Source organism: Dryobates pubescens, chromosome 11 (assembly GCF_014839835.1).
Source record: "Dryobates pubescens isolate bDryPub1 chromosome 11, bDryPub1.pri, whole genome shotgun sequence".
In the NCBI taxonomy this organism is placed as follows: Eukaryota; Metazoa; Chordata; class Aves; order Piciformes; family Picidae; genus Dryobates; species Dryobates pubescens.
This window is the reverse complement of record NC_071622.1, coordinates 13,054,370-13,081,766: the sequence shown is the minus strand read 5'-3', so window position 1 is coordinate 13,081,766 and position 27,397 is coordinate 13,054,370. Positions and strand designations below refer to the sequence as shown.

Here is a 27,397-nt window from a genome sequence, read left to right as displayed (position 1 = left end):
TTTCCATGGCATGGCATTATACTTGCCACTGAGAAATAAAATGATAAATCAAATCAATATTAAGCTTGTTCTCCTTTCCCTGCTAATCAAGGCTCTACCTGCATCTCAAGAAGTGCCTCGAAGACTGACAACACTAAGCAGTTACATTCTTCTTCCTGCACAAGAATGAAGACCACATGTTAACTATGTAGGGACACTGTGCTGACATAACATTGCCCTAAATCCCTTACTGATATTGTATAGTCTGAACTAACTTGCTCTAGTCTCCCCCTGACATTTAAACAGAATAATGTAGTTGATAACAGTTGAGTATAGAAATGAGAATCCCCAGTGAAGTCTGACATTTCAGATTTTGTTTGATCTGAGGACAAATCAGTTTGCACTATATAATCTGTATAAGCTGCTATATCCCAAGGAACAACCACCCAAGCCTTAGCACCAAGACTGGATCTAAAGGGTGGCCCAGAAGAGCTGTTTCACTTTCCTCATGGATTCACAGCTAACATTTATTCAAGCAAAGCAGATGTTTTTCCAGTTCATGTCTAAATTACCATTTAAACATCTCAAGAGCTTTTGCTTCCTTGTTTTCATCCAGGGGAATTGATTTACTTTGATAGAAAAGAAATGAAGCTGCTGACACTGACTCTTTTTCAGCCGTTTTTAAATCACTGTTACCACTATTAAGAGACAGAAACAGGAAAGTGAATACGAAGGTAGTATCATGCTTCAGTTTTGCTCTGTGTTTCTTCTGTCTTTTCCTTCTGTGTTCTATTATTTTAGAGCTCAAAAAAAAGTCTTCATACATACACAGACAAGCACAGAACTTGCACAATGCTTGTATGATTTTTCTCTCTTATGTTTTAGAACACAGAAGATGTGACACTCCTGCTCTTGAGCCTCCTGATTATTAGCACTGAATTTCTTGGACCCCAAAAGTAGGTCAGAAATAGCTACTTAGGTACTTTATATTGGGGTTCCTCAGATAACTATCCAGTAAGTCTGCTCCATTTTAGTCTAGATTTATAAATGGAAGTGGCAAGGAAAACGAGGGTTTATGCTACTCTTGACATCCAGATTTCTCTCTGTACCTAAAAACTTTATTAACAGTCTACAGGAGTTTAAGTCAGATCACGGAAGGGAATTGCAAGCAGCTTGCTTGTATTATCAATGAAAAGCCTCACTCCTAGTCCTTTCTAATAATTTGCCCCCCTTTGCTCAATTTGTGCTGTCAAGAGATGATACCACCATACAAATTTGCTTCTTTCACATCTAATTTAATTTAATGCTACAGTTTGACAAGTCTTTTCAGTTCCAGTGGGCTCAAAAGTCAGTCACATTTGCAACACAGATTTCTCACGTACTGTAAATGAAGAAATTTTAAATCAGTATTCAATTTAAACACTTAAAGAACAATGCTTCTTTGATTACATAAAATTTCTCTGTTCCTCTCCCTCTCTAAATGAGCCACTCTGTCAGCTGAAAGTGTGCATGAGAGACTGGAAGGAAAAAAAAAAGTCAGAATACCCCAGACTCATCTTGGTACACTGCAAATTGTATGACTAAATGGAATGATTTTCCACAATTCAATGCATGGGTAAGGCTTGACAATCAGGATAACACAGTCAACTCTCAAAACCCTACAAAGATTTGACAATCAAAATGGCCATACCAGGAAAGAAAAAAAATTTTAAAAAAGTAAAGCACAAGTCTTTGGCTCTCCTTTAAAGAAAAACAGCAGTTCACCATGTTTATACAGCTCCCCCATTTGCCTACCAGTAGGGGCAATATCACATTTGTGCATCACTGAGTAATAACACCATTAGAAAAGGCAACTTCACAGAAGTTATTGGCTAAGCGAATTCATTTGAATGCTCTGTTTTGAGGCAGCAAGCTGTCACTGTTATACAATCAGGGAGGGTGAATGGGCAAGCCATAGAAGGGAAGGACAAAAGGCAGAATAAGTCTCAGAAGGAACTAGACAAAGAAGGACTTGAGAATGGGACAACAGTGTTGCAAGTCTGAAAGGTACTCTCATCTAAAGAAAAGAAGTCCTACTCTGAAACGGGACAGGATATGACAGTATACAAGAGGGGCAGAAGAAAAAGTAGTAGCTTCTCCTATTAAGAGAATTAAGTGACAGGAAAGGAAGAAGAGACATAAAGAGGAGGAAAACAACACTATGGAATAAACAAACATCATTTCTACACAAACGGAATCACTGAGATACTAAATCTTAATTTAAAACTTGAAGCTTCTAGGGGGTTTGTCTGCACTGGGGCTGAAACCCAGGCATCAATGAGGGGTCAAAGTTGTCCAGCTCAAGGAGAAAATCTAACCTACCTACCTACCAACCAAATGATGCAGTAGTGCCCTAACACTGTTGTAATATTGTTTCTTCTTGCCCAAGCAGATCGAACTAAACCGCTTTCTAGCTGATGCCCGTGTCACTGAGGTGCAATGGCCTATGGAGAAGAAAGTAGCAGGATAGAGAGCTACTGCAGAGATTTCCATTACATGTAGAGCTACCTGCCTTCCCCAGTTCTACTAGCATGCTTTTCCACAAAAAGGGAAAAATTCACATGTAGCTTCCAGGAAGTAATTTAAAGCATGCACTAAGTTCTGCTATTTCACTTGTTTCAGCAACTAAACCCCTGCAAAAACACCATGGAAAGGATAAGAGGAGGAGGGGCAAAAAACCAAATCCCCAAATCAATACTGTTGGTAGATATTAAACAAACTATTTAACAAGCTGAACTATAATACTGGGCAAACAGGGCATTCACCTGGACACACTGATCACAGCAAGGACACTACGCACAAAGTACAGCACGGAGAGGTGGACAAAGGAGAGGAAAAAAAACCCCCCAACAAAAAAAACCCACACCACACCAAAACCTAAAAAACCCACCATGAGCAAGGTCTTCCTTCTAATCCATGGGGTTTGAAAGCATTTACCATCTGTAGGCCAGCAATCTGAATAGTTCTTACTGCAGAATTTCTCCCGGGAACAGAAGTGGAGGGAAAAAAATAGTTAGTCCCTACCCTGGTAAGGAAACTAGCTGGCACAACTAATAAGAGGCAAAAAGGCTTTTTGCCCCCCCTCCAGTTTCTTCCTAGTGTTGAAAATGAATCTGTGGATTCAAACATGTCATAACCGTCTTTGAGAATTCATGTGACAAAGGATTTCTGCAGTCAAAAACCAGGTACTTTCTGGGCTTGTCCTCCTAGATTAGAATTATTGCACTAATTGCCTCAACTAAAATTAGCTCCTTGTGTTAATAATGACACAACGGGAAGAAGTCAACTCCTCCAAAGCAACAAGAAGGCTGACCTGAGGGTGGTGCTCTGCACTAAGGATGGGAGAAGAGGGCAGAGTGCCCGTATCAGCTGACTTGTGAGCAGGCTGCCAGGGGAACACATTAATCATCCTCATGCCCAGGAGCAGAGGAAGAAGAAACAGACCTGCCGAACTCAAAACTGCATCAGCCTCGTACTGCCTGGCTCAAAGGGGAGCGACTGTGATGCTAGGCCTCAAGTAGGAGCTACGGATGGATGGGGGCAAGGCAGAGATGAAGCCGTTCTAGCATGAAGGTGACTCTTGGCCAGGAGTTAAGATGGGTTAGGGGGAAGGGAAGAAAAAAAAAAAAAAAAAAAAGAAAAGAAAAGAAAAGAGGAAAAAAAAGAGCAAGCAAGCTTCAGAACTACTGTTGGCAATTAAGAGGCCAAAGTTCAGCTAAGAACAAAATAAACCCATGTGAAGACATATGGAGAGCGTGGGCGTCGAAAAATGCCTTTATTTTCATTTAGTGCTTCTACCTCCCAGACATTTGATCACAACAGCTGCGCTCATGCGAAAAAATTCTTAAAACATACCCAATATATATACAGATATAACTATGTATATATGTATATATATATATATTTATATATAAATTTTTATTTAAATAAAAAAGAAAGCTCGAATCCCAAGCCAATATGTGTATCAAATCCTTGACCAGCCAGGTCTGTAGGGCATAATCAAATTCAATGTGAAATAGTATACAAACGCGGTGCCTTGACTGGGCAAATTAAATAATTGCTACTCAAAAGAGTCTTCTGTTTGGACTCTCCTACTGGTAGGCAATAGTGGGACTGTATCCCCTCCCACCCCCCCCTTTTGTTGTATTTAACAGTATGATGAATGCGAAGCTTAGCTCAAGGTTGCTATGACCTCAGCAGGAGTTAAGGAAAAAAAAATAATTATCAAAACCAACAACAAAAGAACCACAAAACTAAAAACCAAGACGACGTATTAACTCTTGCTTTACCCAACCAAAGCAATGCAGTATTTTATTACATAACCAGTGCTTTCCCATTTAGTAGTCTAACCCAGAAAGGATAAACAAGAACAGGCCAAGAAGGTGCAGAGGAAGCAGTACTTGAAAAATCATTCTCCACAAAGTTGTTCTTCTGCAGGGTCTCACCCCGGTGCGTGTCAGAGTCAAAAAATGTGCAGCAAGAGGAAAGTCATGTACATTTCTTGAACTTTTAAAGAGAACATCTAGAAAGGCTGATGGTTTCTCCAACTCATGCTTACGAAGCATCTACTTGAAGCAGCAGCACACTACATCTATCACTAGATCTGCTTTTCAACACTTCTGATCACTTTTGACAGGGTCTGTGCTGCACCGTAAGTGGTTATTTTGGTCCATCTTTTCCCCTGCAGCAGGGGAATCTAGGAAGGGTTTGCTGCAACAGTGGTAGGCAAGTTGCATCCAGATTCTCAGGTGTCAAATTCTAAACACATGCTGACACATGCCAGCTTTCTATAAGAAATGAAAACTCCTCTCTGTGTTTTAAAGACTGCCATCACCAATGTGCACAAACCAAAGAAGATGTTCTTCCTCAGTAAAAGGCCCTCTCAGCAGTGCTACAATTAAACAATTGATGTACCACTGAATGTAAGAGAAGAAAAACAAAAATCAGGTTAGAGAGAAAACTATCTTTTTAATAAAGTAGCAATAAAGAACAAACAAAAGGTAAGAGTTGCTGCAAAGGAGGCATATATGAAAGACCTGTTTCAAAAGGCCATTAAGTCCCTCTGCATCAACTGAATTGTATGGACTTTGGGAAAGCTTGTTTAAAGGCATAATGAAAAAGGGGAAAAATACCCCAGCAAGCACTGGATGAACCAAAATTGTTCACCAGCACATTAGTAGTTAACACCCTTCCAGCAACTGCCCAACCTTGTGTTCTCTCTGCTTCCTACCTCTGCTTCAGTGATGGCCTTCACCAGTTGAGCCTCTACCGCAAGCCCAATATAACCAGCTTCAGAACAGCCATGCTGTAGTAGACTGGTTTGCACTCTGCTGACCTCTTCAGTTCCAACAGAAAACAAAAGGCCAGCACCCTTCCAATCAAATAACATATGATGGACACTGATTTTGTTATCTTCTTTAACTGCACATGCTGTGCTGGGCAATACAGTGAGGACAGCACCTGCTGCATTGCAAAGATTCTGTCACTTCTTTAAACTTAAATTACTTCAGCAAAAGAGTCTTGCACGAGCTAGGGTTCATTTCCTAGCTACACCAGGAGGAACTGTTTTAAGGATGAAGTTTGCTGCACATCTTTTGACACTGCAATTCACAGCTACTCTCCAAACCCCACTCCCTGCTTACCCTTAAACCATACAAGGAAGTTGGCCAGGCTATTTTAGTCGTTGAGAAGTTAAGGTGATGAGGAATTATGCACTGGGTATGTAATAATACCAAAATAAAAGGAAAAAAAAAACAACCTACCTCATTAAGATCATACAATTAATCAAACAGAGTATATATATAATATCTTTTTTTTTTTAAGCCCTGGGATCCAAGGCGTCCAAAGTTATTAAAATAAAGTTCATTCACAGAACAAAAACAAATTTAATTTGAATTGCTTGCAGATACTGCTAATTCTCATTTTTTTTTTTAATTAAAAAATGCGTTAATGTGAACTATGTGCAGGACTTGTTTCTAGTAGTTGTGTTTGTGCACATTGCCTCTGGACCTGCTGCTCTGCTACTGCTGTTGCTCCTGGGTTTCTCCAATCACCCCTGGAAAAAAACATGATGGAAGCTACCACCGCCCCAGCTGAAGAATCTCTGGGGTATGCTGGCCTCACTTCATGGAGCAGACGTGGGTGTAACTCCCGCTCTCTGGGAGTCATGGTTGTCTCCTCCTCCCTCCGGGTCCTCTGACAGGCTGAGAGATGCTGTCTTGTTTGACAGGAGGCCAATGTTCTCTTGTGTCAGGGCTGATCCATTTGGAACATCACTGCTGAAAGAAAGTTGAGAAGACAGAGAAGGAGGTGAAGGGAAGTAATTACAGAGATTTTAAGTAAAAGGACTTAAGGTTATTTGTTTCTGCAGCATCTCAAGGAACAGCTGTGAACATGTAAAGGCTTGCCTTGTATTACAAAGAGGTTGGTATACTGCAGATGCTGATCAGCAAAAGAAGTACTAAGACAAGGCTAATTGAAAATAAACCAGGCTACAGACTTTTGAGGTTCTAGATCAGTCATGTTTTGCAAAGCATTTGGGTATATGGCCACAAGAGGAACAGTATCCATCTGCGCAATACATACATTCCAGAACAGTTAACTTATTTTTTACTTAAAAAAGAAATAGTTGTTCCAATTTTCTTAATTCCAGAGTTCCATATGGAAAAACGAAGTTTCTGCTCTGGAGGCCTCAATCTAATGGCGCAGCAGAGAACTCAAGAACTGATTGTCAGAAGAAAGCACAGACTTCATAAACAGTCGAGGAGGAGACACTTTCTGAATAAATATCCAAACTCCAAACTGCTCCAAGCTTGGTGAAACCTGTGAGCTTTTCTATTCAAAGTTTCAGTCTGAATGCACACAGATGCTTGTTGTGTACATTTCCAGCCAACATCTGATTTCCTCAAATGTGAAATTAATCAGTCTCAGCATCTACACAAAGATTACTGCCTACAAAAAAAGGTGAACTTAATTTCAAAGTTACCTTTCTACACAACATCCACATCACAAACCTTAACAGGACAGAGTAACTTTCCTCTTACATTTGGAGTATTTCTTCTTTTTGACATTAAAAAAAGCAGACAAGAGATTTCTTTTATGGTGGTTATCTCCTGTTCCTCCCTAGTAATCATCTGATATTGACAAGATGGACTTTTGGTCTTAAAACCACTGCAGTTCTTCTGTTGTGTTAATTGACAGTCTCACTCCACTCACTCACTCAGCTGAACTGCTTGCACTGTGAAAACTCTATTTGTCTAATATTTTCCTAGTAGATCCTTCCACATCAGAGTCAATGTCAGGCAAGGGCTACTATTTATACATTCAAGAGCGACCCTGATTAATTCCCTCTCCTGTTACCCAAAGAAAGGCTGAAGACCCCTATTACCTGAACGTCAATGCGAGGTCCTCAGCCGGAACCTTGCTTTGTGGTTCTAACTGTCCATTTTCTGTCTGTTTAGTGGTGCCCAGTTTGTTTTTTATATCCAGTGAAGATTGGCTCTCCTTTAAAAAACAGGACAGGATAAAATTCTTTAACACTGTGTTATAAGAATTGAGACCTCTACCTTTAGGACTGATGCTGAAAGCCTATAAATTGGAGTCACACTGTAACCCACAGAAGCCATGAGACAAGAAAACAGACTCAGTAAGAGATGCTCATCCTCTTGGGACATGGTATTTCCCAAAAGGAAGGGATGATACCCGTAACAACAAGCAAAGACCACAGACTGTAACAGCACACAGACTTCTGAATGCTAGCCTCTACCTGCAGATGATATTTACGTTAAGGCACTTTATATAACTCATGGCACAGTGACCTTGGAGACCAGTCAGTTTTCAACAAATTTATTGCCACACTTATTTTCAAGTGGCTAGAATTCAAATTCTTCTCAAGGAAGAATCTACAAGTTCTCAGGAGGTTCTGAAGAATGAAGAGGTGAAGAGGGAGATGGATGACTCCAGATGCAGTCATCCAACAGAGAGCCTTTGTTGCCAGTGTGAAAGGGCTGCAGCCAGTTAGACAGCTCTCGACCTCTCTGCCTCCCACCCCCAAGGCACTCACCATGCTCAGCTCACGGGTTCTCTTCCCAATTTCCCTTTCCACCTGGTGTAGCTCCAAGCTCAGCTGTTCACTTGAGATCATCGCAGGCCACTTGGGAGGTGGGGGTGGGGGCTGTGGTTGGCCTGCCAGGGTAGTCGCCTCTCTCTGCAACAGCAGCCTGTTACTAACAGCCTAAATGCATAAAGCCAAGCACATACACAACTGAGCAGACAGCACACCAAGCACAGAAAGAGCTCTAGGCCATAACTCTGAAGTATTGCTGATTTGCAAAACCAAGGCCTTCTCTCTTCCTGCTTTGCAAGGTGCAAATTAAAATCACTTCCAGTGCAAGTTTATCAACATTTTCTACATGCAGACAAGCCTTTTCACTTTTAAAACAAGCAGTGTTAAATACCTTTTACAATAATAAGTGTGCATGGTTTCTCCTCATATACAGCTCCCTTCTCAAAACTAAGATAAAGCACAGGAACAAAGGCACTACTCTTTTGGTGAGCTATTTGTTGTATAAAAGGTATGGCAGCAGATTCTCTTATCTGCTTATTTCACAGCAGTAGAATGTATCAAATTCTACATCAGAGCCAGAATTACTATTGTCATACCCACATGTCTCAAGATATGTCAGTAAGTAGTTCTTCACTGACCTAGATTAGGAAGAAGAGGAACAGAGAGGGACAAGCAACTATGGTCATTCACAAGCTGCAAGCCACTAGCAGCCATGTTAAGAGCAGTAGCCATAGCAGCCACTCCAAAAATCTGCTAATACTTGGGAATCAGTTCCATAACACGTACTCTGCATTTAAACACATTATGGACAGCTCCACATAGCCAAACATCTGGTTGAGCTTCAAGTGGAAACACTCATTTGAGGAGAAAGCAAAATAATCTAGCTCTTCATGCTCTGAGTGAATTAAGCAATTGTTACAACCTCATAACAGGTAAATAAATGAGTAAGGTCTCCAGGATTTCAAACACCTACTTGTAGACTTGAACATAAGAGGTAAATTGTAAGCTGTCATCATGCAAAAATAACTCATTAGTTCTGAAAACTTATGGCAAAAATCAAGGCTCAAAACTCGGCTATATAGGATTTAACAATCCCAGTAACACTGAGCAAGAAAAGCAGGCTACCAAGGTTTTGCAACTTTCCAATACTCTTCTATTATGGCAAAGGCAGACATGCAAGATTTAAAACATTTCTCCTCTTGCTCCCAAACAAGAGCACAAGAACACAAGTTGTTTCAAATAACTAAGAAACACATCCTGCTTATAACTGATGCTGTGACTTAAGCACTGTGAGCTCTCAACTAATCTGCAATAACCTTCCTCTGTATGTGTTCTTAGGCAACCAAAGTCCACTACTTACAGCAATTCGTTCTGGGAAAACATTAATGAAGAGTTGCTGAACTACCTAGAATAGTTTTCCTGGTAAATATTTACTGATTTTTCCAAGAAGGAAAGAAGTAGCTAAGGTTTTGCTAACTCAAGTCTCTCATTACATCTTGACATTTCTCCTTCTGTGTCTCACAAAAGACTTCAGCTCATTAATTCTTTTAAGAAGGCAGGCTCTCATATTTCCACGTTACAAGTGACTACATTTCTGCTAAACGAGGAGACATCAATATTAAACTAATTTTTCAAGCTAAATATCTCCAGCACCTATCTTCTCAGCTCTTGTGGCTTGTGCTGTTTAGGAAGAAACAGGTACAACACAAAGCCAAACATGGAACTGATGAAGGTCATAGCTTTCTGTACAAAAAAAATCAGACACTGTTAATGGCAGTAAAGCCAAGAGGAACACGTATCTACACCACAAGCTTACCCCTGAGTAGGTGGATGAATGGAGAGAGGGAGTGAGCGAGAGAGAATGAGCAGAGTGCAGATTAAAGTGTCATGTTGCTTTGCACATAAAGTGCAAGGAAGTTTCTGCTGCTAAGCAGAGGTTTACACTGGTAGCACAGTCTCAATGCCTGGCATCACAGAATTAAGTGTTGTTACTGAATATCATTACAGCCAGGGAAAGGTCAACACACAAATAGCAGCTTTACCAGCTTCTTCTCTCTCCATACCACCTCTCGCCACTCCTCCAAATGCTGGTACCAACCTCTAGCCCTCGCATTTGTGTCTGCTGGCTGATCTGATGGTCCACTTGCTGCAGCTCCATGCGCAGCTGCTGCTCTCGTTCAGCTGAGGGCAACTGTTTCCCATGACCAGCCACATCCGACATGGACAGTCTCTCCCTTTGGGATCAGAAGAGCAAAAATAAGATGTCCAAAATAAATTTAGTCAGCTGTTTAGAAAACCAAAAAAAGTGAAAGTTTAGAAAAAGGCAAAGACAACAAGTCAATCCTACCTGTCATTGAAACGTCCCTGAGAAGGTATATTTTGATGAGAGTATGGAGAGCCTCCCCAGCCACCGTGAGTTCCATAAGGACTGTAGTCTGCCAGCAAACAAAGAAAATCATGTCACGTGATCACAGAAGGATCCTTTAAGTAGTTCACCCAAGACACAGAACTGGACAGACAGTAAAGAGCAACCAGAAAGGTCATCCCTCCAGGAGTGAGGAAGGCTAATGTTTCTCCTGCTGAACTGAGCACAAAAATACTCTGTGTTACTGGTGTCATGCGTGTAATGCATGACTCTTCCTACACATCCAACAAGACTTATGACAACCTCCCAGGGATTAAGAAGGACTTCAGACAGGGAGATGGGGATACAAACCCAAGCTTACAGCTACTGTAAGAGCAATTACTTTTACTACTTAAGTTCCTAAAAGACTCAAGAGTTGATAGGTAGAAATACCTAGCTCATACCAGCTTGAAGATTTAGCTGTCAAGAAAGCCAGAGTTGTAGATTTTATCACAGGTAGAATGTTACTGCTTGAATTAAATGAGTTTGTTTCTACTAGGTAACTCCTGAAAAAATCTAGAAGGAAGTTTGGGGGAATATAACTGTTTTCTTAAGATTATTCAGTACACCTTAAGAAAGAGATTGTCTTTTGAAGATATACAGCCTCACGATACATATGGTCAGGAAACAACAACTGTTAAGCAAGGCAAATAAAGTAGGAAAACAATCACACAATGGCAGGTGGTGGAAGAGACCTCTGGAGATCACCGAGTCCAATCCCTCTGCCAAGGAAGGTCACACAGGAACATGTCCAGGTGGGTTTTGAATATCTCCAGAGATGGAGACTATCACCTCTCTGGGCAATTTGTTCCAATGCTCCATTACCCTTAAAATAAACAAGTTTCTCCTCATGGTTAGATGGAACTTCTTACATTCAACTTTGTGCCCATTACACCTTGTCTTGTTGCTGGGCACCACTGAATCTGCATAAAGCTTAAAGCAGCAGCTACTGATAAAGTTCAGTGAAGTGCTTCATTACATATCTGAGAAAGCAGGACGTTTTTGCATTCTATTACATTTTTTTCATATCTATATATGTCTTCAGCTATCTATTTCTGAGGCAAGAAACAAGCTTACAGGGTCTGTCTTTAACATGTACTTTGTTGCAGTGCTGAAGAAAATAGCAACAGCCAGCAAAACACAAGAACACACAGGGTACCTGAAATGATTGATTTGGTGGTAGCTCCCTGAACCGCCATGGCCTGCAAGGGACCAGAATTCTGGTACATCGCTTTGGAAGTACGAGAAATAGCCCCAAATCTCGACACAGTTGGTCGGTCTCCGAACGGAATGAGGTCGTCGTCACCAGCCTCCGCTGCTCTTCGCTGCATGTCCAACCGCTGGTCACGCATGGCTTTACCTTCCACGTTCTAGACAAGATATGGAAAACCAGTCAAAAATTGACTCAGAAATAAACAAAACCACATTCCTTTCACAACAAGCTGATACCAGGACTTTACATCTCTCTTGTATCCTCTATTCTATTCATTCTTCTACAAGACCTCCTATTCTTCAGTTTATAATTCCACTGTTAGTACTGCTGTCTCTTTAATAAGATCACAGAATGGTAGGGGTTGGAAAGGACCTCTGGAGTCCAACCTCCCAGCCAAAGCAGGATCACCTAGGGCAGGCCACACAGGAATACATCCAGATGGGCCTTGAAAGTCTCCAGAGAAACAGACTCCACCACCCCTCTCAGCAGCCTTGTCCACCAAGACTCCAAGGCCCTTCTCCACGGAGCTGCTCTGTGAAGCAGCTGTGAAGGATTAATTGTGAACAAATCCAAGAGGAGGGAGCAGCAGCAGAAGAAAATGGGACAGAAGGGAAAAACTAACTCCAGACAGAAGGGAAAAACTAACTCCAGAAGAAAGTCAAAGAGATCTGTGGGCACCTCTGAGGGATACATACTCCATTCAAACAGAAATTTCTCTGCATCATCTAACAGTCTGCAGAGGACTCAAAATGAGAATTACCCAGTGTAGCACTTATTTGGACATCCTCTCAGGCATATTTCTCACAAAGTCACCAACCTGCTTGAAGCACCCTGGTTTCTAACTTGAGACTGAAACACTTTCATGGGTCAAAAAGTGTTCTCTCTACTCAAAAAAGTGTTCTCTCTACTCAAAAGAATTTTGCCAAGCAGTCACAAAGGGAAAAAGGCACACAGAAAACAAGCTCGATGTAGCGGGATAAGTCAATTTGACTTAATTTACTTAGAAGAAGAAACAAGAGATTATCAGGAAGATTTTTAACAAAGCTTTTCCTGAGATAAACTTAGGCCAGTTATGTAAGAAGTGAGGCTACTATGCAAAGACAACTAGCTGAAGGCTAAAAATTGTGTTTTAATTTGGGGGTCAATAAAAACAACTCTGCAAGCTTTCAGTGAGGATATGGATTGATGGAGACAGAGAAGACAACACAGTAAAGGCAGGAAGAAAGGGGTGAGAATGGCAGTCACAACTGAGCCAGAAGCTAAACTCAAGGAATATTGATATGCTCAAAGCAGAAGAGGCATTAGACAGCATCTACTTTGGAATTCTGAAAAAGAGGACATTTTAATCTCTGATTTGTAGGATACTGGTAATAAACAGAAATACATGGAAATTGAGTATGTGTAAGTAAAGCTGCAATGCCATCTCCATAAAACCCAAAGTTATGTCCTCTCAGAAGATAATATTCTTATTCTTGAAAAAAGGAATCTCTTATGAATAAAAACAAAAGAAGAATTCCCTTGCTATCTGCAGTGAAAGTCTCCTGAGACTTTTTTTCTGTGAGAAGACAAAAAGAAGAGAAGCACATATCCTATTTGCTTATCTGAAAACTAGCTCTGGGGCAGAAGAACGCTTTATCTAGTGATGAGAAAGGAGGCTGTTTCTGCAGAACCTTACTAAATCCCTTAAATGACTTCCAGTTTGTCTGCATGATTTTCCAACAGCAAGGATGAAAGACAAGAGACAAGACAAGAGATGTTTGTTGGTTCCTGAACACTGCCACTAGGACAGCAATAAGCTGATTTTCAGTAATCTCAGTACCTCCCCAGGTCAAACATGACAGTGTTAAGCCTGAGGCAAATGCATTGTGTAAGGACAGAGAGTAAAAGGGGGGAAAGCCACCTTTTAGGTCCTACTTCACACAGTGCCTTCAAGGATTGTCCTGGCTACAGGACAACAATTCAGTGGGAAGAAACCAGACACGTTCAATTCCAGTGAAGCAGAGGGGATGCAGGGAAGCCTGCTTGTGGGCAGAGATAAAGCTGGTCAGAAAAATCCTGTGATTTGGTTAAGTGGTTGCAACAGGCAGACACCTGTCCACAGAAGAATAAATTCTGGATAGAATTTTCTTCCCCCCTTACTGGCCAAAGGTCACCACGGCAGTGACAAAAGGTGGCAGAACACTTTTGCAGATGAGAGGTGACTGACTGTAATGTACTTCTGAGCTTAGATACAAGCAACGCTACCATCCTGGAAGGCAAGTGGCAGAGTCCCTCCAACCCACAAAAGCACAAACTGTTCCTCTGTGTTCCACTCATCCCTACATACCGCCATCTCCACACTCCTTGCTGCCACAACATCTTTGGGTTTTGCATCTTTGGTTCCAATGTAGGAGCCGATGGTGTCACAGGACCAGGGAGAGTACTGGCTGTAGTCATTTCCCTTGTATTTCCCAGCTACCTTCAGGTCTTCATCCAAATACTGTACAAAAACAAAAATCTGGTTCTGTAATTGAACAGAAGCAGCAGCTTCACAGCCACCACTGCTTAGTTCAACAGCAATGAAATGTGAAAAACACCACCAGGATTATTTTTTTATCAGATACATCACCATTTGGAATTGAGGCAAGGTATACATGAATTGGGTGAAATTCTAATCACCTGGCTACACTCCCAGGGCTTGCTGCTCACTTGGCCAGTATTAAAGTTATATTTTGACCTTGGTTAAGAAAAAAAATGAAAAAATAAACCTCTATCAAGCTGTTACTTAATTTTAAACGTGTCAGGAGCAAGTGAAGCGAAGTCCAGAAACTGTGAAGATTGACTACTTCAATTAAAGATGGCTCAAAACTTTTGGCTGCACCAAAGCAGATAGCTTAGGATCAGTGATCTCCAGAGACTGCACTCCAAGAACTTCTCACCAGAGGCACAAAAACCTATCTCCACAACACTTGCTGGCAGTGTACTGCAATAGTTTTCTTGTTGTCTTCACCTATCAGCACACACAAACTCCAGAGTATTTTACGTGCATGCTAGTAAGTCATGTACTGGTCAAAATATGCTTACCTCCTCTGAATGAAAAGGGTGAGGCAAGGTTGGCGAAGGTGCAAAAGGAGGTGGAGAGATCACCTTCCTTTCTTCTAGCTGGGCCATGATCTCTTTCCTTCGTCGGTGAAGTTCATCCAGGCTGGGATGAGGCTAAAATGAAGAAAGAAACAGGTTACAAAGTTTCTGAGACACTAAGGCATAAAACTAGGGATTTCAAAAATGTTCTTTGCCCAAAGAAAATATGACTAAACATAGGACATATGCATGCTTAACATAGCAGATATACATCCCTATGCCAGCCAGGCACCAGGAAGGCAGGCTACCTACCACTTACAAGATAACTAACCTAGTGTTTCTAACTTCAAGACTTTTAACCCACAGGTAGCAGGTAGTCCCCACTGCAGTCATATGAAGAAAGTGGTACAACTCTGCAGCTCATAACCTAGTCAGTTAGTTTGCATTTCCTAGTCATTGTGATAGCATTAAACAAAGGTACCAAATTCAAAACTTACAAATCTGTAAGCTATGTTAGAAAAGCTTTTTGGACTCAGCAACTTGATTCAGAGTCTTCTATTAGGAAGACCTTGCAGTTCACAACCTTGAAGTAGAGCAAATTTGGAGGAGCAGAGTTTTTAGTACCTTTATCAAGGGACGTTATATTTGCACATTGATTTATGTAGGCACAGAAGTACTCAGATGGGCAGTGCTAGAGTTCACACACTGCATTTGTCTCCACCAAGAAGAGAGTGGCCCTCTCCAGCCTAATCTTTTTTGGAGAAGTCAGGGCCATTTGAGACCTCCACTACTACTTCTATAAATCTATGATTCTATGAATTGTTTAGGCTGGAAAAGACCTTTAAGATCACTAATTTAACACTACTACGTCCACTGCTAAGCCACAGTATTCAGCAACACATCTACACATGTAAATGCCTCCAGGGATGGTGACTTTAAGCATTAAGTAGCAATTCACTCTTATAACTACAGAACTGACCAGTAACTAAACTGCCTTGCAGTTTTTGATCAGCTTCACTAAACGTAACTCTTCTAAAGTTCAAACCTCTAATTCCTCATAACCCCCTCCATCTTACTGCAAAAATACTCAACTTCAAGGAGCTGACATTTCCTCTCTCAAACAACTACAAAACCACAACACAAACAATACCCTGTGGCATGAAGGTCTGATCTGACTGAGGTGTGGAGCGACTGGGCAATAACTCTCTGCTTGCTGGTATCTGTCTCTGGCTTCAGGTACGTAGGGAGGTACAGCTGCTTGTGGAATTTCAATGGGTACAGGGCTTCCTCGCACAATCTCCTCTCGCTGGTAGGGCTGGATGGGGGGATACACACGGCGGCTGTCGTAGTGCGGTGGGTAGATGGGCTGTCCCATAGGAGGGTACTGCTGGGGCTGTGTGTACTGTGGGCTCACCACACGGTCCTGAAGGTAGGGTGGGTAATGGTCTAGGTATGGTGGACCAGGATCAGGAGCTGATGGAGGAGGTCGGACGAAGCGAGATATTGACTGTGTAGGGTAGTAAACTCCTGGAAAAACGTGAGAAGGAAAAATACAAACAAGATACAGAAAGTGATTAATAGAACTGTTTCAGACACTTCGGTCTACAAATATCATGAAGAGAATGGTGCAGAATTAGTATTTCACAGAATGGCAGAGGTTGGAAGGGACCTCTGGAGGTCATCTAATCCAATACCCCTGCTCATGCAGGGTCACCCCAGAGCAGGTTGTCCAGGATCATGTCCAGGCAGGTTTTGAAGGTCTCAAGAGCAAGAGATTCCACAGCCTCTCTGGGTAGATAATAATAAAATATAAGACTTTTTCCTTCAAGGTGCTCTGCAGCTACCTCATAAATGATCATGTCCCTCCCCTTTCTGTTCCAGGGATGCTTCTTTCCACTTCTAGTCTTATTTTTCTTCCACATTAACTTCATGTCATTTCTCTCTCCAATCTGATGTGTAAGAATTATTCCTTGTCTTCATATATAGCCATCACTTTGCTTTTTAATCCCCTTCCATGTAATCTTTTCTAGTTACAATTTTTCCTCCTAGCTTCTTTTTTATTACTTTTTTCTCCTTTTTGTGCCCAGCCCTTCTCTAATTACATTTGTGTCTACCCACTGCATGGATACTGCATGCATTTCTGAAACCCTCATGCACTTTGCATTAAGGAGTTAAGTACTCTCACCTCTCAAGCATAAACCTCTCTGTTGGTTAAGCTTTATTTCCATTTTGCTCAAGCCAAATCAAATTACAGTTTACCAGACTTTTGATCTAGCTTGCCAGTTTCCATTTCATTATGCCATCACCGTATTAGTCCACATAATATGCAAGAAAATGCCAACTTAAGGGCTTAAGTAAAGACCAGAGTGGAAGAAAAAGTAAAATTAATATGAAGATGAAAGACAAAGAGCTTGGTCGCAAATTTACCTTGTTGGTAGGGTGCTGGCTCAAATGGTGGGGCAGCTCCTCTAGGATCTTGATAAAACATATCTGCTTGGTGAGTACTGTACAACTGAGACCCTCGTGGTACCATCTGCAACTGCTTGGTGACAGACACTGAAGGCAGATCTGTTGGTGCCCGAGCGGGCACAGGATGAGGGTTCACCGGTAAGGCGGAAATGGAGCTCTTGGGGACAGATTCCAGCCTGTAAAGTAGAAAGGTGGCACTGCTCACTAAGGTCTGATATAGCAGACTATACTTTAAAACACTGTCTTGGTCTATGTTCCACCCTTTGATGGCTCACATAACCTTCTCCAGGTAAAACATAAGCAAACAGGGAAGTAAGACAGTTGGGAGTTTTAGCTTTAGACTTCTACTTTATTCTATGACTTCAAAAAACAAACCAACATAACCAGCCCAACCACCCTATCATGCACTCTGGAGCAGGGGTTTGCTTTGTTTCTACTGCATATTTACACACGTGACACTTGGAACAAGAGTTAGGAAGAGCCGTACAAGTCAGGAGGGGATCCAGGGGCACTGCTGCTCAGATGGTCCATCTTCCCTGGCTTCAGAGCCGTTTCGTAACCGGAGTCAGTCCCTCGAGAAATAAGTTGCGTCACTGTGCTGCCTGTTGACACAATTCCATTTGGCAGGGCAGAAGTTTTCCTAGTGGGCAAGTCCACTCCCCCTTCCTCCGAGAGGATAGCTCCTGAAGGCAGGCCCACCTCATTTAGCTGGCCCAGGGAGGCACTCAGGGGTTTTCTGGGAACCAGACGTTTGTTCATTTTACGGAACCTTCAGAAAGAGAAACACCAACAATTGAAACAAAAACCCAGGGAGATGCATTTGCAAGATTTTAAAACACAGATGCTGCCAAAAGCTTCAAGTCGGAACTCAAGTTTCCTAACAGCTTGTGAGAAATTGATGATGAGTATCTGTTAGATCACAACTTCACTGCTGTTTGAGCTGTTCATAGCACTTCCCATCAGAAGATTTTTCGTGACAAGTACACCAAGAATTCACAGCTAAACTTCAAACAGCAAATTTCAAACCCTACATCCTGTACATAAACACATTTTAACTGTAGAGAAGAACAAACCCACAAAATACCACATAAAGTATTACCTATAGTAACAAATCACTCTTTCTATTAGGAAGAAGTTCTTCACAGAGTGATCGCCCATTGGAAGGGGCTGCCCAGGGAGGTGGTGGAGTCACCATCACTGGAAGTGTTTAAGAAGAGACTGGATGGAGCACTAGGTGCTAGATGGTGTTGGGTGATAGGTTGGACTTGATGATCTCAAAGGGCTTTTCCCACCTGGTTAATTCTGTATATGCTCCAGAGTAAGAACTCCAGATGCTGCAGCATAAAAATCCCAGGTTTTGTTTTGTTCAGAGAAGAAATTAATAGCAGAGAACTGAAGCGACCGTTTGTCCATCACTAAGCCAAATCGAGCCTTTATTGCCACGGGGCAGCTTTCTTTGCTCAGATTTATGTTCCTGTACCAATATGCACCTTACACTGTTTGTGTAGTTTGATAAATTGATTGCAGAGACAAAAACTCTGTCATTCCAAAAATTAACTGCCTCTGCTATGTCTGAACATAACCCTTTTAACTAATATTCCACAAAAATCAGCACACTGACAGTACTGGAGCAACACAGAGAGCAAATTCTAGAGTTGAAGGTCTTCCACTGAACATGCCCCATTAGCTTAGATACCAGAATGCAACTGGGAGGGTGTATTTGTAGGCTGGAGGGTTTCTGCTGTTCATACTGTGGAGTAAGAGGCCATTTCATATGCCAGAATATTTCAACAGGCTTGAAACCAATGCTTTTGCAAACTAGGTACACACGCTATTGTAGGGGCAAAGAAAGTGGGGAGGAAGGTGGGCAGTTGTACTCTATCACTCAATCTTCTGATAACTTCTGTGTTTGCCCACATGCATGGCATTAATGGCCAAGGCAAAAAGAAGGGTTTTTGGTTGTCGCTGGGTTCTGTTGCTGGTTTTCAGCTGTGACCAAGTATATAGTCAGGAAAAGTGTAATCTTGCTATACATATCAGAGCTGTTCAGCTGTAAGGGTTCATTGACTATCTTCTAACCACCTCCATAACACTCCACCAACACCCCATCTTCCTAAACTATAAAATTCAAGCTACATGGTGTTAACAGTGGGAGTTGTACAGAATGCATTAAAAAGGACTAAGCAAACTGGGCTGTCACCACACTAAAAACACATAAGTAGGGACAGCCTACAGCTTTCCAAGCTTTCCACATGGTGCTCAGAAGTCATTCTGGCATCTCAAATCAGTCAGGCAAGTCAGCTGGATACATGGAGATGAGTGGAAAGCAGCTCCCCAGGCTGAACTTATGGCTTTACTTTGGCATCCTGCTCAATACCCAAACCATTTTCTCCTTGCATAGCAGCACTGCCACTTTCTCCTTGACAATTACTGCTGTATATCTGCCTCCCATCAGGGCTCTTAAAGGTGTGGTGTCTGATGGCTCTTCACTCTTTGAAGGCCTGCACCCAGGCTGCAGGATGGGGAGGACTGGCCATCCCTGCTCTTTCCAATTACAACACTACACTCAGGAAAGATGGACATGTGCATACACACCCTTTCCATCAAGGGTGACAATTTCTACAGCATGCTCCATGATTAAAGATTTAGAGTAAGTTGCACAATGCTGCTCTCTGGATTTTTATGAACAATTAATCTTTTTTTGCAGTCTCCACACATGCAGAATATAAAAATAATCTAAAAAAATTTTAATACTTGCCTATGAACACTGGGTCTTTGTCCCTTGCCAAGAGGAGAAGCAGCTACTGTTTAAGCAAGTCTAGATTATCATTTGCTGTCCAAATTACCACATACTTGCCCACAACCTTCCTGCAGACTTAAAGCTGTGTGTAGATACAGGAACTACATAGCAACAGCAATACATATTATTCTTAGTAAGTCTTTTTAAAGGAGGAGCACTCACACAATAGGTACTCAAAGGAATTAAGCTAAGATAACAGGTACAAGGAAGAATTGGAACCTGAAGCTCCCCAACCACCTACAGAAACTGCTGCAACCCGAAATGGAACAAGCATTCACCTCGCTTCACACAACAGCATTATTATAAAGCCACATAAGTCAGTTTGAATAAAATAGGGCTCTTTCACCTGCAAAGCTGGCAGACAGTCCTTGATACATACCACTATTTCAGAGATACTAATAGTGACATTCTATCCTGGTTAAATCATCCAAACCAGCACTACCAATCTCCGTTTTCTTAGCACCACGACAGGAGGGGAAAACCCCCAACTGTTTCTGCAGAACACAAGTATCAAAGTCCTATTCTCTGTTCATTTGAATAACTGCCTTTGTTACTCTCAACACCATGTGCTCTGCTCTTTTTTTCCCCCTTCCTGTTTTGCTGATGTACTGCACACTGGCCTTACTATACAGTCAACAAACTCCCATATTAATGCTTCCAGTTTCAGATGAAGGAAAAAACAAGAAAACTAGAAAGACTTCATATAATTTCAAATCCTTGGAGTCTTCTTATTAAAAAAAACCAAAACCAAAAGCAGAAGCCCCTTTTCTTTGAAAGATTTCAATTCTTTTAGCCCCCAAAAAGCACGTAACAAGTTATATATGTTGCATGAAATGCATTGTATTTATTTTTCTTACAATTCTTACATAATGCATTTTACTTGAAAAAACAATGCCACAAACCACCTTTGTAAGAGCAACAGCTTGCTCTTGGATAACTGGGTCCCCTCTAAATCTAATATCCATGTAGCTTATTTACAGCAGACTTTGTATGACCACCTTTTTTAACTCTTCAGCAACAGCTTTAACCACTTTACGTTACTGCATGTGCAATCTCTCAGTAAGTTTCAAAACACTGCTGTAGAAAGAAAACTTGTGAAGCTGGTTTTTAGGGTCTCTGGATAGCAGCACAGAACAAGAGAACCCCTACATCAGGAAAACTGCCAGCAAAGTCCTTCTCACACCTGAACATAAAGGCAAGGTAAGAAGTATGCAAAAATAAACAACCGTAATGGATGCAGTCAAACAGCATCTTTAGCTGTGTTTAAGTAAGAAAAAGAGTCCCATCTCCAAAACCTCTAGTTAACACTGGTGTGAATATCAAACTTTCATAACTGCATCACAGGGTGCTTTGCTTTGTATTCAAGAACAGTTTCAAAACTGTAAAGAGTTTTACAAGTTTTTCTGCATTATTTCTTGTTAACGTAACAAAGAAGTTACGCCTGCTCTCATTTCCTAGACCTAATGTATATAAAGCTTATGCATAAGAAGAAACAGAGATTGGGCTGATTTCTACTGTAAGAGGTACACTTACTTTTCTAGCTCCTCCTGTGAATGTGCAAAGGTGCAGCTGGCCCCTCGGGGGCATCCTCCTCTCTGTTTCATGTCTCGGCACATGTATGTCTTGTACTTGCTGTGCTGAGGAGGCTGACAGGGTTAAAGAAACTAGGTGAGATACCAAATACAAGAGTACTTAAGCAAGAGCTGACTACATCCTCTTACAGGCTTGAAGAAAATTCCCTCAGTGTGTATGCTCCATAAATGTCTCATGTAAAATAAATGACTGCAGCAGTAGTCATGTTTTAGATTCAAGAGTAGGTATTTTGACAAGTTAGAAAACCTTTTTTATTCAAATTCCTTACTGGAAGACAGCTGTATGTTTTGGGATACAGTTAAGTGGACAAAACTGATAGACAAATAAAATTACTGTGTTTAATCAGAAATTGCCAAGTATTCATCAATCCTTGTGGCAGATTGAAAAAACAATTTAGTCAGCTACTCTTCCTTTGCTTTCTGTTGGCTCAAAACAGCACTTGAGTATCCTTTTCATCTCTAAGAAAGTTAAGTTTCCTCAAGTTCCCCCTTACCCCTTTTGGACTACAAAAATCTCTTCATTATCTATGATAATTACTTCTATGAATAGTTGAGGATGCACTCCCACTCCTACAGAGATCAGCAGGGGATGGGTTGTCTTCTGTATTTTACTAATTTAAGTTACCCTAAGAAACAACCACCTACTGCAATCTTGCTGTCTGCATGCACACCCATTTGCCATTCCCTTTAAACAAGTTCTGACAGGGCCAGAGATGGTCTCAAAGACACTGAAGTTCCTACAGTTTTCATGGCAGAATTAAATCAGAGGCAGAAATGCCCAACTAGGAGTTCCCACTAAGGGAAAGGGCTCTAGAAGTAAAAGTCTTGTTTTCCATGAAATCCAGCCAGAAGATGTAAATCTCTAAGCAGACATCTGTACACTGATTTTTTTTTTTCCTTTTCTTATTCTTCCCCCACCCTTCCAACTGTAGTAAAAAAAGGATTTAGGCAGGATGTACAAGAGCTGCACAGCCTTCTGCTGGCCACTGCTGCCAGACAGCAAAACTCTGCCCAATGCTCACTTAGGAGGCTTTGGGTTCCCTTCCAAGCAGGGCAGCATGTACCAGGTCTAGGCAATGGTCTCACCAGAACAAAAACCCTTGCTGTTTTTCCCATCCCAACTTCCACTTGTGTATTCCTACTGCTATTCCTTCTGCTGGTAGCAATGCTCATTAGCCATCCAAGTGAACAGAAAAATGTAAGACAACAGAAATAATTCACTCTAATTTTGCCTCTTATTTTTGGCAGAGATTATCTTTCAACTAGTTCAGCTCCCCAAACCAGCTCTCCAAGAGGATGACTGCCAATGCAAGGGAGTGGGAATGTGTGACAGACAGCAAAGTCTAGCAGCAGCAGCTAGCATTTATACCAACTTAGCTACACAACAAAATGAGATCAAAAGAACATGTGATAAGATAATATTTGTATTTGGCAACATCATTTCATTTCTGAAACAGAAAGTTTCCCTTCAGGAATTTAGAAGGTACCTTTGTATGAAGTCTTCCAAAATGTTTAAACTTCACAGACCATTAAGCACAGGTGAACAAAATAAAATAAAGAATAATTTCATTTACACAGAGCTGTCTGGATGAAATCTGTCACATAAAAACAAACCAAAGAAAATTCTCACAGGTCATAATGCTAAACCTCCCAGCTTTTCTTCTCCACCCTCTCTAGTCAGGAGGGATGTTTATTCATTCCCCTAAGCTTGCAGCTTTTCATCCTGGTGAGCTGTGCAAAGTAATGCAACAGGCATTGAGGCACGTGTGTGCATTTTGGGGTTTGTGGTTTTTGTTTTTTTCTTTCCCCTGTTTCTTTTTTTGATAAATATGATACAGCAGTGCTATTTTTTTCATCAGCTCCTCATCAAACCAGGTGCCTCAGATGACATTAGTAAATATCTGCTATTTGATACAGCAAATAAAGTTTCAGACCAAGAATTTCCTAAGTGATTTAACTTTTACCTGTTGCTGATCTGTTCCTTTCTTGCTGTGATTCTGGATATAATCAACCAAGCCATGAACCACTGTCCTCACAGCAACTAGTCCATTTTCCAGTTGTTCCCATGTTGGAGGTGGTGCATCTATTGCATTATAAAAAGTCATCAGGTTTTTCCAAAACCAGGTAGAAAGAAGCCATAAGTATGACAAAACCTGACTAGACAGCCAAAAAGATTTAACTGGAAATGTGTGTCATTAGATAAAAAGGATTCAGTCCTTTCAATTCATGGATATGAACCACTTAAAGAATAAAGCCACCTATAGACTCAAGGCTGAACCTCACAATACATCAAATGAGCCTATAAGTCCATCATCAGCATGTCAAATTGTTTCCTTTTCCCAAAAATTTCATATCCCTCAAGAACTCCATAGTAAGTGCTCTCTACTAACTCTGCATGCAAAGCACAAATTGGGCTGAAAATCCCTGTTCTCACTCAGTCTGCTGCAGGTTAACACATTCTGTACAAATACCATCATCACTAGCCTAGATCACACAGGCACTGAGTAGCAACTGAAAATGATGCCAGTCACATGGAAAAACGTTACAAGGCAAACCTATGCATCAGCCCTTCACCTAACAGAGCAGTGTGAATGAACTGCACAACCCTAACTACAGTGGTGCTTGATTTTTCTAGACAACTTTTCTAATAGTTTAATCTGTTCCACAGATGACACTCCCACCACATGCCTACACACTGTGCTGCAAAACACTGGACCTCAAAGTGCTTCACTAAGCACTATCTTTAGCACCAGTGCTTTCTATTCTGCTCACAAGGACTAGATTCTTCCAGAGGAACTTGAAGGCACCTATAGAACAGCAGGGAAACAACTCGACAGCACAGAAGACCAGCCCATCAAGACCAGACCCACCTACTGAAACTGAACGAGGCTATTAGTGATTCCACTAACAAAAGGTGCAGTACACACAGCGTTCTGTCTCTGACTTGTTACAGACTGAAAGCCTTGTGAAGAAAGCACTACATCTCCTTTAGCTGGTTAGTACAACTGGTTCTCATTTAAAAGGTTAATGTAGTTGTTTGAAGAGAAACTAAAAACAACTCTTCATCTCCTGCAGCCAGTTTAGGCCTTCACATTATTTCAGTATTTATATTGATTTTACCAACAGTAACAAGTATAAAACAAAGCTTCAGCCAGAGTACTCTCCATTCCATTCCATCCCTTCCCTTCTCCCTCAGGCACTCCCTCCTCACATTACTGCTTTTCCAACCATTTCCATCTTTCTCTCCTCTGTCAAAAGCTCAGATTTTAATTTCCCAGTTATATTCTTTACAACTAACCTTGCCATCCCAAACTGTCTTTCACACCTCTGCAGAATTACATATTAACAAGAAAAATGCTAAATTCCCTAGGATAACAGATCTTTCTTTTCTAGACTGATTTTTTTCTCATCTTCTATTCAACCTATCAAAATACTACTCTGGAGTCTAAAGTTATTTACACAGAAGTTGCCCAATTATTTTAAGCTGCCTTTAAGGGTCTTCTGAGTGCTGTGCCTGCAGTCTTGAGATCTCATATCAAAAAGTAATACAGAGAGTTCCTAAAACAAAGAAAACAACACACATTTTTTACTAAAGTTAATGAAGTCCTTGATCTGATGAAGACATCCTTTAGATTGTAAACAAATTATTTGCTCTGGTGAAGAGCTAGAGAGAAACAGCTATCTCAGAGCAACAGTGAAGGTTCTGCATTAAGCAGAAGGGTTCTACCAACCCTCCTGTTGTTCTGCAAATCTCGTTTTAAATCATCAACATGTGTACTAGATAAGGAAAAACAAGGAAGCCAGGACTGCTGGCACTCCTTGCAGTTAGCGCTGCCAATACCAAGTATGCACCACGTAACCCCACAGGATTATGCCTACTCTACATCCTCATCCACCCTCACTCTGTGCTGTCAAGCAAGGAAGCTCTTGGAGCAGTGAAATGATTCCTGACATACTTCAGAATCTATTTTATCTTCAGAATAGTTCAGTTCCTCATACAGATTACTGCTGCTCCCAGGCTAGTTATGGACACCACTCAAGAATCTTATGTTTATTATGCATGTATGTATGTGTTCTTCCACTTGATGAACAGCTATCAATTCTTCTGCAGTGTTAAACTACTCCTGATAATCGCTAACTTAAAGGTTTCTATCAACCATCTCAACTTACCTGGACTGGGATCAATGTTTGCCAGAAGCTCTAGGTGAGGTCGAAGACGATTCAGGTTAGCTGGATCTCCAGTCCTCTGAAGAGCAATAGTTAGTTCCTGAACACTCTGTGCAAATGAGGCTGGGGTCTGCAACTTAAAAAAATGAAAATAATTAACTTTCTACAGCTGAAGTAATCCTCATCCTTTCTGCAGGCTGCTCCACAAGCTCACAAGAGCTGTCCTCTGAAACTGGTAACATGTTTTCTGCACAAACCCATTTCAGTCCACATCTTCTATAAATTCCTTTCCCAGTATGAAGAACACCAATTCTTTGACACTATAGATTTAAATACAGCTCTAAATAGATAATAAATAGACAAAACACAGGCTAGTGTTATTTCCAGCAATGTAATCTATTTCTTTTCTGTGTTGTGCTGGCACTCAGAAAAAATACATTAGCATTACAAACGATTTAATTTAAGTTTCTGAGGAGTCTAATATCTCCAAACCAACAACTTTGCACCCTGTTTTAGACCAAGTATAGCAGGTGAAGAGCAAGGCAGCTGAAGGAGAAAGCAAGCTAGCAATGTTCCATTCACTAACATCACACCATTTCAGTACGCAAAGTCCTTTCATTCTACCTAGACACTTCAGAAGGTGATTGGCAGAACACCTGAAAAGGTGGGCAAGGGCATAAACACACATTAGACTGATCTTGAAGCTAGCCCTACTGCAGAGCAGCCAAAGCAACTGTTCCATAGCTTCTGTAACAACCCATCAAATTTAGGTTGTTCCCATTTAAGTTCTTGCCCTTTACCCCATGTTCCCTCTAAACTAAGAGATCTGGGCATTTCCAGAGGTCAAGCATTTTATTTAAGAAAACTGCTTCCACTTGTCTTTCTTACTTCAGGTACAGACTAGGGGGCTAATTTGGTTTCAACTTATGCACTAACACTCTCCCTGGAAACACAAACCATTAACCTAGCTACCTTATTTCGGGAAGGACTGGGGAGTTAACCTTTGTGACTTCCCATCTGGAAGTAGATGTAAAGTAGAAAGAGATAGCAAGGTGGCAAAGGGAGCAAGATTTATTGACTAGCAAATATGTATTCTAATTATTTAGGCTACAACACTTTTGAAGTATCAGGGACACTATTTGAAAATTCATGTCACATGCAGTTAGATCTAAGCTAGGCTGGGCTGATTTGAGGTGGCTTTACCTTGTCAATGATAGACTGCATGTGGGATTTGTGAGACTGGTCTCCGTAGAGCAGTGAGGACCACTGATCTGGTGCAATGCGCAGGCCGGCTTCCATGGCTATTTGAACTATCTGGGAATCGTGTTCCCTTCGCAGAGCTTCGTAAGTCCGAAACTCTTCCTTCAGCTGCATCAGGGAGGAATCTTCGTCTCGCTTTGTCACCTGGTTGGGAGAAATAAGCCAAATAGGATTAACCAGGACAAACCAGAGATTATGTGAAATCCAAGGCAAGTGAAATCCTCACTCAGCAACTAAGTTCTTCCAAACTAAACCAAACTAAGACACTATGCAGTAAGGACTAGTTTCTACTAAAATAACACACTCCTCAAAGCAGAACCTCTATGAAATGGGGATCAAATAACTTATT

The 27,397-nt window shown here is 41.2% G+C and overlaps 1 protein-coding gene across 6 annotated transcripts in view; it reads right to left on the bottom strand.

Moving 5' to 3' along the window:
• RC3H1 (ring finger and CCCH-type domains 1) overlaps positions 1 to 27,397 on the bottom strand; it is a 77,545-nt gene that overhangs the window by 15,580 nt on the left and 34,568 nt on the right. For 2 of the 6 annotated variants that reach the window (XM_054165621.1, XM_009909135.2), the window contains exons 6-20: positions 26,992 to 27,192; positions 25,792 to 25,924; positions 23,586 to 23,704; positions 21,563 to 21,675; positions 17,717 to 17,998; positions 17,188 to 17,405; positions 15,911 to 16,287; positions 14,764 to 14,895; positions 14,027 to 14,179; positions 11,647 to 11,857; positions 10,431 to 10,518; positions 10,182 to 10,317; positions 8,081 to 8,251; positions 7,406 to 7,521; positions 5,771 to 6,296 (exon numbers count right to left, since the gene is read on the bottom strand). In XM_054165621.1, coding sequence (XP_054021596.1) covers positions 6,143 to 6,296; positions 7,406 to 7,521; positions 8,081 to 8,251; positions 10,182 to 10,317; positions 10,431 to 10,518; positions 11,647 to 11,857; positions 14,027 to 14,179; positions 14,764 to 14,895; positions 15,911 to 16,287; positions 17,188 to 17,405; positions 17,717 to 17,998; positions 21,563 to 21,675; positions 23,586 to 23,704; positions 25,792 to 25,924; positions 26,992 to 27,192 — 2,604 coding nt within the window. In that variant the 3' untranslated portion in view covers positions 5,771 to 6,142. Of the gene's footprint in view, positions 1 to 5,770; positions 6,297 to 7,405; positions 7,522 to 8,080; positions 8,252 to 10,181; positions 10,318 to 10,430; positions 10,519 to 11,646; positions 11,858 to 14,026; positions 14,180 to 14,763; positions 14,896 to 15,910; positions 16,288 to 17,187; positions 17,406 to 17,716; positions 17,999 to 21,562; positions 21,676 to 23,585; positions 23,705 to 25,791; positions 25,925 to 26,991; positions 27,193 to 27,397 lie in introns of those variants that run through there. The other 4 variants (XM_054165624.1, XM_054165622.1, XM_054165625.1 and 1 more) reach the window with 4 other exon arrangements.